This window comes from Cryptomeria japonica, chromosome 1 (assembly GCF_030272615.1).
Source record: "Cryptomeria japonica chromosome 1, Sugi_1.0, whole genome shotgun sequence".
Lineage (NCBI taxonomy): Eukaryota > Viridiplantae > Streptophyta > Pinopsida > Cupressales > Cupressaceae > Cryptomeria > Cryptomeria japonica.
Window position 1 is genome coordinate 344,942,016 of NC_081405.1, and position 15,453 is coordinate 344,957,468.

Consider the following 15,453-nt stretch of genomic DNA (forward strand, 5'->3'; position numbering starts at 1 on the left):
TGAAGGGTACACTTGTCTCCGAGGGAATGGAGGAGTACTGAAAGTCATGGAATTTAATATCAGTATTACTTCCTGGTGAATAACTGCAACTCTCTCAATACTCTCAACTATAATGTGACAAGACAATTATTAATAGCTGAATTTGTCATCTTGATGGTTGTATATAGAAGGAATGAGTACATTTTGGATGGATCACATAAGCATAATATCCAAAAATGTATATATTGGGTAAATGGTCTAGAATGTTCCAATTATTATATTGATACAAACTAGCATTGACCAAACGCCTATGCTCTTACATGTCAAACGTGTTACAATTCACATAGTTTCTCCACGAATTCTATGTTGTAACATTTACACTATTAGGGGGAATGAGAACTCTGGATCAGCAAATGCTAAAATCTAACTGGAATAAAGATATTCCTATGGATAATACTAGATGATTTATTTGGCAAGAGATTTTAACAACCAATTATGAAATTTGCAAAAATCGATGCATCTACAACATGCCTTTTAATGAGATAATATTAGCTGTAACAGTTATAAATAAATAAATATTTCCTCAAAGCTGTCAGTGGGTACCTTCTATAAAAATTAAATGAATCCTCGATTTTGCAAAGTTAAAATACTTTCCCCGTTACAGACATGCCTGCAAACTGGCATGCCATGCTTCCATGGACCTTGACAACCATGGGCGGTTTGCCTCTTTAATTCTGGCCTTTCAACTAATCTCCATATGGGAAAACGTTTGAAGCTAGAAACGGCAGAAAAATACTTCTGGGACAAATTAGGTCCAGACTCTGATGTAGGATGTAGCAAATGAATGGAACTTTACATTAGAAGCAGGTTCAAGAATCGCAACCAAACAAAATGAATGAGGATCAGTCAAAACAAGTCCCTCCAATGAACTGCATAAGTTAACCAGAATCATGACATCTCTAACTGCCAGATTAAATCTGCTGGCATTGATATATGGCTGTAGCTGTTGAGAGTGGTTACTAGTTACTACCTTGACCGCCATGCTTTTAACACCTTCTTTGCCAAATAGGATGCCGCATTTACTCCACCTGCAGCTAGACAGCCTGACAAAGCCTGCCTTAGGCTAGAGACCCGGACTATGCTCTTAATTGCTCTTTGCATTGAATTTGCAGCATCTTCTCTTGTTTTGACGAGCACTTCAGATACCTCCCTACCTGCAATAAGCAGTTGTTAAATTAAATTCCTAGCATTTATCAAATTACGAAGTTGAAAAAAATATAGTTTCTGCACATACCAAAATTGTTTATCGTTATCTTCTCTCCTAATTCTGCACCCATTCTACTCCTTATAGCAGGAGGAAGAGCTGAAACGAGGGAACGAGTTGTTGAAACACTAAAATCCTGGACAATTCATGGCACGGCATAATATATTGAACAGGAAAGACTCACAATAATCATATATTAAATGACAATATTTTCCATCATTTTATAGCCTCAAATAAGATAATTGTCTTTATTAGCTCTCATCAAAATTAGAACCTGAATAATTTTTTTCTGAAGGTCACCAGCAGATGAAGGTAATTTCAACAATCCTGTTTCTGCAACGTGGTAGATTTGATCTTTATAAAGTGTATGGAAACTATTAATATTTCCATGTACTATCTTTTTCACCTGCGAAAATTGAAGGCTTTAGTTCCCAGTTATACCTGAGTTTATAAAAGGAATCAAAACAAACACTGGCTTGCACAAATACCAAAAAAAAAAAGCCAAGAAAATATTCACATATATAATATGCAAAAAGTATCCCCTGTAAGCAACATAATTCCCCAAACACATGAGCCTCAATTTGAACTTGTATCCAGACAAAAAAATTGCCCGTACTTATTGCTCATCAATTTTTGCTTGATTTTGTTAGTGTGGCAATGACTTGCTGAACTTCTTTAAAGTTCGAAGTGTGACCATATTTGATCAGCCAGCATCCTAACAAAACAAAACATTTATCAAAACTATGAAAGGAAAGTTTTTTTTTCTCTGCTGTCTCATTTCCAAGCTTGCATTTGAATTGGGCAGAGCTTTTGCAAGGTTTGCACTGGAGAGCACATTGGATTGATGAACACGATAGGAGCTAGAACTCGTGTCATTGGCTGCATCTAGAACAATTTTGAGTATGATCCATTTTTCCTTACAAAACTCTGGAGGATAAACAATGAGACTGGCAAAGATTAAAGAGTGCTTATTTCCAATGGTATTTGTAGACAACTAGAATTGTCCCACAGCTGCAAACACCAATTTTACTAATTATTCCTCTATATTAATTAAATAATTTAATTAATTTAATCATATTCTTCTAAATTAATATCCCCCTTTCATTTTACGTTAATCATTCAACTCCCCTTTAATCATTTAATCAATCAACCCTTTCCCTTTTAAGATTAATTAAATAGTTTTATTATTTAATTGAACTCGATTATTCACTTTAATTAAATGATCTTTATTGTTTAATTAAATTCAATTTCTATTTTCCCATAATTAAATTAATTCATTAAATTATTTAATTATCTAATTATGTTCTCTAATTATCTAATTTTGAATTAATCAAATCCTCTCCTAAATTCAAATCCATTAAATTTCCTATTAAATTCCATTTCATTTAATATTTTCAAAAACTTAAATTTAAATCAAATGACATTTCAGTCTAATTTCCTACATCACATGGCAAAATTCCTAACTACCACTGACTTCTAGTCAACTCTCAATCAACTTTTTCTAACTATTCAATCAATTCAATCTTCTAGTCAGTCAAGTCAATTAACTACTCAATCAAATTTCTTAACTAATCAATCAATCATGTTCAATTCCCAATCAAATCAATTAACTTTCAATCAATTCTATTTAACACAATCAATCCAGTTGATCTTTCAATCAAATACAATCAAAACGAGCAATTCTCCCCCACCAACTCGTCGCATTGAATCTTGACTGTTGATCAATTCTGTCTTCAAGTCAATCTCAATCATTCAATCAATCCTTTTGGAATCTATAAATTCAGCATCAATTTTCATTATCAATAACCACTATCTTCGAATTCTTGTGTCAACATATTGCAGGTTTTCGTAGTGCAACTTCAAGAGCCAATTTCCTGCAAGGAGCAGAAGAACAATAGGAGTCCCAATGCTCGTGATCAACAATGGAGTTTGCTTGAATGTTTTTCTATTGTTGATTTTAGTAGCATATTCCTGTTGGTTTGCACCTTGGAATTTTGTGATAGAGATAGGTTTAGTGGTTGCTTGGCATTAATCATTAATGTATTACGATCCATGATTTCCTTTGATTTTTCAAGTGCATACAATATTGTGGTTCAATGGTTAGGATGGTGGCAAGTTAGACCTTGAAACTCCTTGGTTACAAAGTTTCAAAAGGTTGGGCCTATTTCCAAGACATGTTTAATTTCTAAGCAAGCCGCTCATAACTTAAGGTTCAGCCTTGTCACAATCTTGTGACAGCTTATCTGAAAATAAATGGTTGTCTCATGAGTGGGATCCTCCTTGTGTAGGCCTGCACACAACTCTAGAATGGTATTGGTCGTTCAAGAGCTGGAATGCTTTGTGAAATTAAGCTAATGTATCAATTTTCTCACAAATATGAGGATATACATAATTTTCCATGGACATTTGATATAATCTTAAGGGTATAAGCTCTAATATAAATTTTGGAAAAAATTGCTGCCAATCATGATTCTCCTGTATCCAAAAGCACCCATAAATGCAATGTACCCTGGGGATGCAGCTCCACGTGTTTTGACCCATCCCTGGAAACAGGGCGTTTCAGGGACTCAGGAACATGGACAAAATCCCAGTCCCATCCCCAAATTTCTTTTAAAAGAAATGATAAGTCCCCTCAATTTTGGGGAATTTTTCTAGACATGTCCCCCTTTCTAAGCACTCTGTAGGGAGGCCCTAGTTTTCCTAGGGTCCCTTGACTATCCTAGGGACATCGGGAATTCCTGATGGTTTTTAAAAAAAAATTCTCTCAAACTACACAAAAAGAAACTCTGGAAGGTTTTTAAAAAAACCTGAATGTTAATGGATTGACACCTCACAACTACACTAAAGCCTAACCCACTCACACTTTACGATTACATTTGCAAGAAGAGGAAAACTGGAAAAATAGAGAGAGGGCAGCAAATTTGCACATAATCCAGCAATAACCAAATATATCAATTAATCATTTTTTTGGTTATGTTCGGTATCATACAAAGTAATGAATAATTTTTCTGGTCTAACAATAAATGTTAAAATAAAGTTCAACAATCAATCACAATGTATAACATAGATTTTTATATTTTTTATATTTATATTGTCTTGCGATTTTGAATAAACTGATGTGTCTTAATGTTTGTGTATTCAAACCTTTTTTATTTTTATTTTTTAGCTTATAAACATTGATGTTCAATTTTTGCAGTTAAAACGTGATCCAATGTAATGTCCCCTTTCTGGACCACTCTCTATTTCGCCCTAAATTCACAAAACCAAATGAAAGAAAGCATACAATACAGTTTGGAGTACATTTTTTACTTAAGAATAAGATGAGCTAAGCCTGTTCTGGAACCTGTAATCAAGTTTGGCAATATTGCAGACAGTGTTCATGAAATAAATCTATTATTAGAGCAGTGAAATCATATATTCACCAATATGCAGCATTTCTGATTTGTATGTGGGATCTCAGTCATATGGATTAAGAAGGCATGGCAGGGTGCCCAAGACGGCGGTTCTCCCTCCATGCAATCCTCTTCGATTCTTCCATGGACGGAGATCTTTGGGTTCATCAACAGTCCATCAACATAGGGGTTGGAAGGGGAATTGCAATAGGGTGCCCTTAGCAGTTCTCCCTCTCACAGTGCAATGGGGTGCCCTAATAGCTGTTCTCCCTACTTGTAACTATAGCAGGGCGCCTACAAGCTGTTCTCCCTTAATGTGGTTCCTACCTTTCCCTATGTGACAGACTGTTGTAGTGCTGTTATGTATATTTTAATACTTATTAGTATATAATAGAGATGTGCATATAAATTTATAAATTAAAAACTAAGCAGTAATCTCTACATTACCACGAGAAATTGGAATATTGACAGATTATAGTCCGATCTGATTACTTGCTAAGGCGGACGTATTCTATATCCTCCTCTTGATTGATGCCTTCCATCTTATGGATATGATTCCTCTTGCTGTTCGATCTGCTTTAAGGATTGGATCTGTTTGAATGATTCGATACTGATTTTTGTGTTTTCTTCTTAGTCCATGATGGGCTGCATATATGTCTCTTAATGTGGACAAAGGTTTATGTCCTTCCCAACCGGTCATCTCCCTTGCATGGGTGGCATCCTATTGCTGTTCGATCTGCTTGAAGGATTGGATCTGTTTGAATGATTCGATCCTGATTTTTTTGTTTTCTTCTTAGTCCATGATGGGCTGCATATATATCTCTTAATGTGAACAGAGGGTTATGTCCTTCCCAACCAGTCATCTCCCTTGCACGGGTGGCATCCTTTAGTTTAATGACTTTGGCTTTTGATTAATTGACTTTTATTGTATTTCCTCTAACCATGGTAATTATCTATTATTGTTATCACCTTTAATCCTGGATTAGCAGCCTGTACTAATGTGGGTATTGCATCATTCGCTTCATCTCTATTTTGCATGTGGATCGTTGTATCCCCCAGGCGTTTGCATCAATGTCCTTGATAATGCTAGCCTTTCAGGTCTACTTTAAGAAAACGTCTATTGCCTGAAGCATTAGCTCCTTAGAAAATCGTAAAGTCTCATAAATGAGAGGATATTCTGATTAACAGTGTTTCTTGATTTATTTATTTCTGTTTTATTCCTGCTAGAAAGTGGGTAAGAGGCTCTTGATAGGCGGGGCATGACATACAATGCCCAAAAAGCAAGTTCCTTTTTTCTCACTCCAATGCCCTAAAAATATTAAAAAAGTGTCGTATTTTTCTTTCCACTTCAAATGTGTTACAAATTTCTTGAAGCCTGCTCTTTCTTTGCATTTATAATTCCCTAAAAAGCTTGTGAACACTGCTGTTTATTTTTAAACTTGCAACGTGCTAAATATCACAAAAGATTGGTGTTTTTCAATTCATATAGTTGTATTTCTTTGCAGGGTCAAGATGAAATATTAATTTATCTGAATTATAGTGAGGAATTCAAATTGGATGATGGAAGGTAAGGAACATAGGAGAAAAAGGTGGGACCAGCCCTTTGTGTAGTTTGCAATATGATTGCCCTTCAGAAATATTGGCAAAATTTGCCATGAGGCCATTCAACAAATAAAATCCTTTGTGCTAACTTGTAGTGACACTCGGCATTAACATGCTGCATAATTCTGGAGAAAGTTGACATTGCAGATGCAACATTTAAGCCTTTGAATCAATGGGTACCCTTATGAGGGATAATGCAAACTTTTTACCAAGATCACACTTGAGGAGAAGGGAAAAAAAAAATCAAATTATACAATAGGGATATCACTGTACCATCTATTATTTCCTCCAGGGTTTCTAGACAAGCAAGGACACCCTCTTAGTTTCCACTTTTAAAGTGAGTGAAATGAAATCATGGGGGAAATAAGACATGGGTCTGCATCATATAACCCAACTATAGGTATGTACCAAACTTCCATGTATAGGATAGAGAGGAAGCAGATGAGGCCATTGCTGATTCTTGTTTGCCATGGATATTCCCCTTCATGTTGATTCCGCTCCTTATTACAAGGCGTAGACAAAGCTGGTGCATTGTATGTGCCTCCTCCCTGGTAAGGCCAAGTTGAGGACCACAAACCTGGAAAAAAATTATTCTAGGGTTAAATTACTGAAGGAGGAGATGACAACCACATGGATATCACGGGCTGGACAGACATTACACATCACCCATTCATAAATATCATAGTTACATGTAAGGAAGGCCCTTACTTTCTTATGTTTTCTAGTTTTACATTTTGAGAGATACCATTGAAGAGTTAATTGTTCCAATGTAGTGTGGTTGGTTATTGATGCAACACACACACACTGTAATGTCCCCTCCTTAGTCCTCTCAGATTTTAGGTGGAGGTTGACCTATTGTTAGGGTCCCGTAGGTCAACAGGGTGGTTTGGGACCCAACCCGGGGTTGTGGGATTCAGTTTGGGAGCTTCGTAGGTCTTTCGGTTGGTTTTGGGGAGTTATATTTATGGTTAAAATTGAAATTCTAATGTTGGTCTTATGTGAATAGTGGAAAGTGAATAGTAACTGAAAAACATAAGGATGAATAGTGAAAAGGGACCCCCTACCTAGTAACTCAAGTTGTTTTTAAAAAGGGGTCAAATTGTCAATGAAAAAATAGACCCTCAAGCTCATTTTAAGTTTTTAAAGGCCAAAAAGTGACTCCCTCATGGATTGAACTTCTTGGAGAGTTATAAAAAGTAACTTTCATAACAATTACTCTTATTCTTACATCTCCATTTTCAGATCAGCAAGTTGCATGAGAGTTTCAGCAACTTTGGGCTTCCAAGAACACCAATTTTTGGAAAAATTGGGGGATTTGGACGAAAACCCATCTCTCCGAGTGTCAGTTTCCATCAGAATTCAGCTTCAGGGTGCATATGGCAGCCTTCTTTGAGGATTTTTGAGCAGATCTATCAGTTAGAGGGTAGGTTTTTTTCAATCAGTTGTAAAGCTGACCTTCTAAAGGTCATTTCCATCTTTTTCCAGCTCTATTTCAGCTAGCCACTCCATTTTGGGTAGAAGGGTTTCAAACCCTAGAGTGTATTTAGGGTTTTGACATTAATTGGAGTTGATTTCTATATTTCTATTGGCTGGAAACTTGCATCAGACTTGTAAATGGTATGTACTCTGCTCTTTTAAGCAAATGACAGTTTCTTAATTACATTCCTTGTGTGTTATGCATTATGCTAGATTAAATCAACAATCTCTTTATGTCATATTCAAGAATCTTGCATAAAACTTCAAAACCAATCAAAACAAAAAAAACAAAAAACAGTCAAACCCCTTTCAAAAATACACTGGCCAAAAATTTATCAGCAAACAAACAATGCACATAACCTTATAATTTGGATCAGATTTGGTTCGAATTGAGTTGGGGATCTTTTAGTGGTATCAAAACCATGACCCTGGCCAGCCTGAGGGTCTTGTGGCTTCTTACATGCATCGCAAACTGTTTGGGTCTTACAGATACTACACCCGTAGAAGAGGACCCCGTCATTTGGCCATTAATTTCGGTGTCCCAGTAGGTGTAGACATGGGTGATCATCAAAAGGGTAGTAGGAGCCCTAATCACAGACAAAATCTTCCAAACCCCGATGAGTTACTTAGAACTCTTGTGGAGTCTCAACCTAGGATTGTGTAGGCACTTGACAGGTTACAGGACACATTGGAGAGATTGGACTTGGGGCGCCATAGGGATAGGCGTGACAGGCATGACAGATCGGTATTTGCAGCTGGCAGCCGTGGCAGTAGTAGAGCCAAATCATTGTTTGACAGTGCACGTGGTTCTCATAGACATGAGAGGGCTCACACTCAGACAGTAAATAGACCCCTGCAGCCTCAGTTCCCTCCTAGAGATGAGTCACTTCCAGATGACCCAGATGACCCACAGGAGGGCATTACATTTCAGGATGTGGTGATGGCGGCCAGTGATGAGTGGACCCGCCTACCTACTCATATGAGAGAGGCATTCCCTCTTCCCCAGTATTGTTCATAGCGCAGAGACAGCATGAGGAGGGATGATAGACGCCCCCGTCAACAAGGTAACAATGACCTACAGAGGGCTACCAATAAGCTCTCTTTGTCTACTTTTGATGGCAGTGGGACAATGAGTGCACGAGCTTGGGTGCACAAGTTGTAAGTATACTTGTCATTGAAGCCTATGCCCAAGGACGAGGCTATATAGTTTGCAATGTTGCATCTAGAGGGGTGTGGCCTACGATTGGTGGCACCATGGTTTGGTCACCCAAAACCATGGACTTATACACTCCTATATTGAGTTTACCGAGTGGCTGATTGCGAGATTTGACCACAAGGATGTGGAGTTATATCACAGGGATCTAGCACTATTGAGACTGACAAGCCACGTTGAAACTTAAATCAATGAGTTTCAACGTATTGCAGTGATGGTTCCTGAGATGCCAGTTAGACGATTGGTGATGTTATTTGTGCAGGGATTACATGACAGGCTACATGGACTAGTCAAGGCTCTTAATCCTAGTACCCTTTAGGAGGCTATACAAATTACTTTGGATCTAGACACCACACCACCACCCACTTCTTATCACTCAAATAGGAAGTTTCCTAGAGGCTTTAAGCCTAATCAGCGGTCTTCTACTCTGCACAGGAGTACACACCACCTCCTAGGATGGATCAGCAGACGCGAAACGAGTTGAGGAGAAAGAAGCTTTGCTTCTCATGTAAGGAACCTTGGGAGCCAGGTCACAGATGCCTTGGGAAAGGCAAAGCACAAATCATTGAGGTCTTTTCAGATGTAGAGAATGAGCACGCACAAGATACAACATCTGAGGGCAGCCATAGTGAGGATGAATAGGAGGTTCCACATGCAGAGCTTGGAGGGGATGAGACTTTGGATGCGTCCAAGGTCACTATTGCCACACTTTCAGGAGTCCCTAGGATCCATCCTTTTTGGCTAAAGGGAGTGATTAAGGGACAGCGTGTGATTTGCCTAGTGGACAATGGTGCCACGCATAACTTTGTTGATGAGGGCTTGGTTGTTAAGCGTGGTCTACAAGTAGAGGATTTTTCAAGTTTTAGTGTGACAGATGCAGATGGATTTTCTATGCGTTGCACTAGGAGGGTCCCACAACTCAGTATTCAGATGGGTGATTACACTTTGACCGATGACTTCTATGTTGTGGGTCTTGGTGAGATTGACACAATGCTTGGTATCCAATGACTTCAGTCGCTTGGCAGATATGTTCAGGATTTTAGGCAAATGGAGTTGGGGTTTGTAGCAGATGGTAGGAAGGTTGTGTTGAAGGCTCTCTCTGATGGTGGACCTATTGTAGTTTCAACGCACCAGATGGAGTCTATTTTCAAGCATGGGGATGTTGCTTGGGCGACACGGTGTTTCATCTCGTCCAAGTCACCTTCAGATGATAGACCAACATTGCATGGAGATATCCAGATGATATTGGACAAACACGGCATAGTGTTTGGAGACCTTCCTACCGGTAGACCTCCTGATCGTGGGTTTGAGCATGTGATAGAGCTAGAGGAGGGAGCCAAACTCGTGATTACAGTTCCTTACTGTCATCCTAAGGCATTTAAGGATGAGATAGAGAGGACCATCCGGGAGTTATTGGGCATGGGATTCATTAGGCCTAGTTCTATCCCCTTCGCTTCTTTTGTGGTGTTGGTGAAGAAGAAAGATGGCACCATGCACATGTGCATTGACTAATGAGCACTCAACAAGAAAAGAATTAAGAATGGGTATCTAATTCTGCGCATTGATGAGTTACTTGATGAGCTCCATGGGGCAGTGTATTTTTCAAAGATTGATCTTCGATTAGGGTACCATCAGATCCGTATTCATGAGGAGGACATCCATAAGACCGCATTCAGATGCCACTATGGACATTATGAATTTTTAGTGATGCCATTTGGTCTCACTAACGGACCCGATACATTTCAGTCATGCATGAATCATGTGTTCAATAAGCAATTGCATAAGTATGTGCTTGTATTCTTTGATGACATCTTGATATATAGTAGAACCTGGGAGGAGCACATGAGGCATTTGGATGAGGTTCTTTGGTATTATGGAGGCTCAATCTCTGTTTGCCAAGATGTCCAAATGTGAATCTGGACTTACAGAGATATTATACTTGGGTCACACGATTTGTGCAGATGGAGTGAAGGTTCACTAGGAAAAGATACATGCAATGCTAGATTGGCTGCCACCTAGGAATGTTTCAGATTTGCAGGGTTTCCTAGGATTATGTGCATACTACAGGAGGTTTGTGAAGGGGTATTCACAACTAGCGGCCCCTTTGACAAATCTTACATAGAAGGGTGCTTTTTGCTGGATAGATGAGGCTCAGAAGGTATTTGGAAAGCTTAAGCAAGTTATGAGCACATGTCCCATCCTAGCTCTTCCAGATTTCTCTCAGCCCTTCGTTCTAGAGTGTGATGCTTCAAGAGGTGGTATAGGGGCAGTACTTATGCAGAACCGCCATCCCATTGCATACGAGAGCAAGAAATTGAGGGGTAATGAGAGATTGTACTCCACCTACGATAAGGATATGCTCGCCATCATGCATGCTTTGGCGAAGTTTCGGCAATACTTAGTGGGTGGGAAGTTTGTGGTGAGAGCCGACCATAACAATTTGAAATACTTCCTGGAACAAAAAGAGCTTAATGAGCGCCAACAAAAATGGGTCAGCAAGATTCAAGCATATGATTTCAACATTGGGTTTGTCAAGGGGAAGAAAATTTTTGTTGCTAATGCACTTTACAAGAGATCTTCAATTGCTGCCCTTTGTTCTATAAGTGAGATTTCAGTTGATTGGAATCTCTACTTTCGGTTGAGTATTCCAAAAATCAGTTTGCATGTGAGATTATAGATGGACAGGTCCAAGATGACAGGTATGCGGTGATTGATGATATGATATACTACAAGAATAGAATCTACTTAGTTCCTGGATTGAAACTAAAGGAAAAGATCCTTCGTGTCATTCATGATACTCCACTAGTAGGACATCCTAGGTACTTCAAAACATACAGGCAGGTTCGCAAGAGATTTTCATGGAAAGGGCTCAGGGATGATGCCCTACACTATGTTCACAAGTGTGTGACTTGTTAGCAAAACAAGTCAGAGCATACTTTCCTAGCTGGACTTCCACAGCCATCGCCTATTCCAGAGCAGAAGTGGGAAGGTATATCGATGGATTTTATTACACGTCTTTCGAGAGTTCAAGGGAAGGACTGCATATATGTGGTTGTTGATAGATTGAGAAAATATGCACACTTCTTTCCTATTGCAGCAAGCTTCACAGCTTCACAAGTGGCAGAGTTATTCTTTCGTGAGGTATTTCGTCTCCATAGACTTCCAAGGACCATTGTCAGTGATCGAGATAGCAAATTTATGAGTATATTATGGCAGGAGCTATTTTGACTTATAGGTATCGAGTTGACCCCTAGTACCAATTACCACCCTCAGATTGATGGGCATACAAAGATTGTCAACAAGTGGGTTGAGGGATATTTACGTAATTGTGTCGAGCCAGCATAGAGCATGGGTGTGATGGTTATTCTTGGGCGAGTATTGTTATAATACTACGCATCATATGTCCATTGGCATGACTCCCTTCCGAGCATTATATAGTTATGATGCCCTGTCATTTGTGGATTTGGCACTGGGTGATAGTAGAGCACCTAGAGCCCGTGAATGACTTTAGGAAAGTCAGGATATCCTTAAGGTACTTGAGGATAACATCCAGTAGGCACAAAATCAGCAAAAGCTTTACGCTGATCAGCACCGGATTGAGAGGACCTTTGAGGTAGGTGATATGGTTTTCCTACGTCTACAACCCTACAAGTAGAGTACACTCAAGAGTGGGGCTGAAAAGCTCACGCCTAGATTTTATGGACCATATAGAGATCTTCGGAGGGTTGGAGAGGTTGCTTACGAGCTTAAGCTACCTTCTGAGAGCAAGAAACATAATGGCTTCCATGTGTCTTGTTTGAAGAAGACTCTGGGACAACATGTTACTTCATCACTAGATTTGCCTCCTTTGGATGAAGAAGGTCAGTTGATACTAATTCCTGCAGAGATTCTTGACATGAGGGAGAGGCAGCTAAGGAACAGAGTCATCAAGGAGTATTTAGTACGTTGGAAGGACTTGCCATTGGAGGATGCCACGTGGGAAAGTGAGAGGATACTTCAACATCCAGCCCTACAATTGTTTGAGGGCAAGCAATTCCTGGAAGGGAGGATTGTAATGTCCCCTCCTTAGTCCTCTCAGATTTTAGGTGGAGGTTGACCCACTATTGGGGTCCCGTAGGTCAGTAGGGTGGTTTGGGACCCAACCTGAGGTTGTGGGATTTAGTTTGGGAGCTTCACAGGTCTTTCAGTTGGTTTTGGGGAGTTATATTTACGGTTAAAATTGAAATTCTAATGTTGGCCTTATGTGAATAGTGGAAAGTGAATAGTAATTGAAAAACATAAGGATGAATAGTGAAAAGTGACCCCAACCTAGTAATTCAAATTGTTTTTAAAAAGGGGCCAAATTGTCAATGAGAAAATAGACCCTCAAGCTCATTTTAAGTTTTTAAAGGCCAAAAAGTGACTCCCTCGTGGATCGAACTTCTTGGAGAGTTATAAAAAGTAACTTTCATAACAATTACTCTTATTCTTACATCTCCATTTTCAAATCAGCAGCTCGCATGAGGGTTTCAGCAGCTTTGGGCTTCCAGGAATGCCAACTTCTGGAAGAATTGGGGGATTTGGATGAAAACCCATCTCTCCAGGTGTCAGTTTCCATCAGAAATCAGCTTTAGGGTGCATATGGCAGCCTTCTTTGGGGATTTTTTAGCAGATCTATCAGTTAGAGGGCAGGTTTTCTTCAATCAGTTGCAGGGCTGACCTTCTAAAGGTCATTTCCACATCTTTTTTCAGCTCTATTTCAGCTAGCTGCTCCATTTTGGGTAGAAGGGTTTCAAACCCTAGAGTGTATTTAGAGCTGATTTCTATATTTCTATTGTCTGGAAACTTGCATCAGACTTATGAGTTCATGTTAATGGTATGTACTCTGCTCTTTTAAGCAAATGACAATTTCTTAATTACATTCCTTGTGTGTTATGCATTATGCTAGATTAAATCAGCAATCTCTTTATATCATATTCAAGAATCTTGCATAAAACTTCGAAACCAATCAAAACAAAAACAAAACAAAAAACCAGTCAAACCCCTTTCAAAATACATTGGCCAAAGATTTAGATGCAAAAAAACAATGCACATAACCTTAAAATTTGGATCAGATATGGTTAGAATTGGGTTGGGGATCTTTCACACACACACACACACACATATATATATAATTTAGATTAGCTTTTGGAAAATTCTGTGCAGTTGTAGTTTGTAGGGGTTGTGGGTAGATAGAAACCATAGGATTTTTGGAGCTGAAAACTTGATTAGGGAAAGATGTGAAGAGAAAATAAGAATTTCAATAATTAGTTTCATGCAATTTATGCAGAAAATTAAACCTCCTCATTTGGATCTTGATAAAAATATATTAATGTCATGAGATATAATGGATAAAATTAATAGAAGAAATAATAGTGTAGAAACCAAGGGTTTGTTTTTGGCAAATTAACTTCAAATCTCAATGGAGCTGCATGAGGTAATCCAAGTCTGGCAAGGGTAGGAGCTGTGATAAGATCTGAATTGGGCACATTTGATATAGTAGCTGATTTTGTCTTAATATAAAAACAAATAATGCAGCAAAGGTGGAAGCACTTCAGAAAGGCCTTAAAATGGCTAAAGTTGTCAATTGTCTTAAGCTTCAAGTGAAAGGAGACTCTCAAATCATAATAAACGAGTGCAAGAAAGATGAGATTCAAGATAGAAACATCAAGAATATAGAAAATGAAGTCATGACTATTACTAAAAGTTCTGATAGCATTGAATTTTCTTTTTGCCTAAGAGAAAGTAACAGAGAAGTAGATTTTCTAGCAAATCGTGTGGTGAATCAAAATCCTTTTTGCTGATAAGGTAAGTAGGGAAGCCAAGAATTGGCCAATTGATGTCTTAATCTTACATGACATGCGATAGATCCCCCCATCATGACCACCAAATTTCAGATTGCCATCAAATCATTCAAGGTAATTATGGTTAGTAAAAAGGAGTTGAAAGCCTGTTTGCTTGACTTGAAAGGGCATGTGAGAATGGTAATGGGTGGTCCAATCTATACAGCTTAGCATGGAGACAGTAATTGCAATAATTTTCAAGATCTTTGATAAAAGTTGGGGTGCATAGTGTTCAGAATGAAGATGTAATGAATCCCTTCAAACAGGAAAGGTGTTTGCAAGATGCATGGGGAGAAGAGGCCAGTGATAGATGGATTCAAAGAATGCCTTTACTGTGCAGGACAAGCCTACACTTCAGTTTATATGATCCATTTTGGGTTGTGTCTGCATATGTAGCAAAAGTATGTAGCAGGGATTCCATTGTTTAAACGTTTGAAGCAAACATTCACTTGAGGGTCAAGGACAAGGAGATCTGTAGGCGGATTCTGCACTTCTCACCCCAAAAGTGCCAAATTAAGTATCAGCAAGCGATCATTATGGCATTGTAGAAGCTCTGCCATCATTGATAGAGCTGCAATGGATAGAGGCTCTGGAAAGAGGTATTAAAAATGTGAATAATAGAATTTACCAAGTTAAGGATTTCCACAAAGACATAGCATTGATGAC

At 38.7% G+C, this 15,453-nt stretch overlaps 1 protein-coding gene across 1 annotated transcript in view; it reads right to left on the reverse strand.

The window, feature by feature from the left end:
• Positions 1-507: 507 nt before the first annotated feature.
• The window catches only part of LOC131043591 (uncharacterized), a 42,779-nt gene continuing 27,833 nt past the window's right edge, over positions 508-15,453 (reverse strand). The window contains exons 8-10 of the mRNA XM_057976822.2: positions 1,518-1,649; positions 1,274-1,379; positions 508-1,193 (exon numbers count right to left, since the gene is read on the reverse strand). Coding sequence (XP_057832805.2) covers positions 1,006-1,193; positions 1,274-1,379; positions 1,518-1,649 — 426 coding nt within the window. The 3' untranslated portion in view covers positions 508-1,005. The remainder of the gene's footprint in view (positions 1,194-1,273; positions 1,380-1,517; positions 1,650-15,453) is intronic.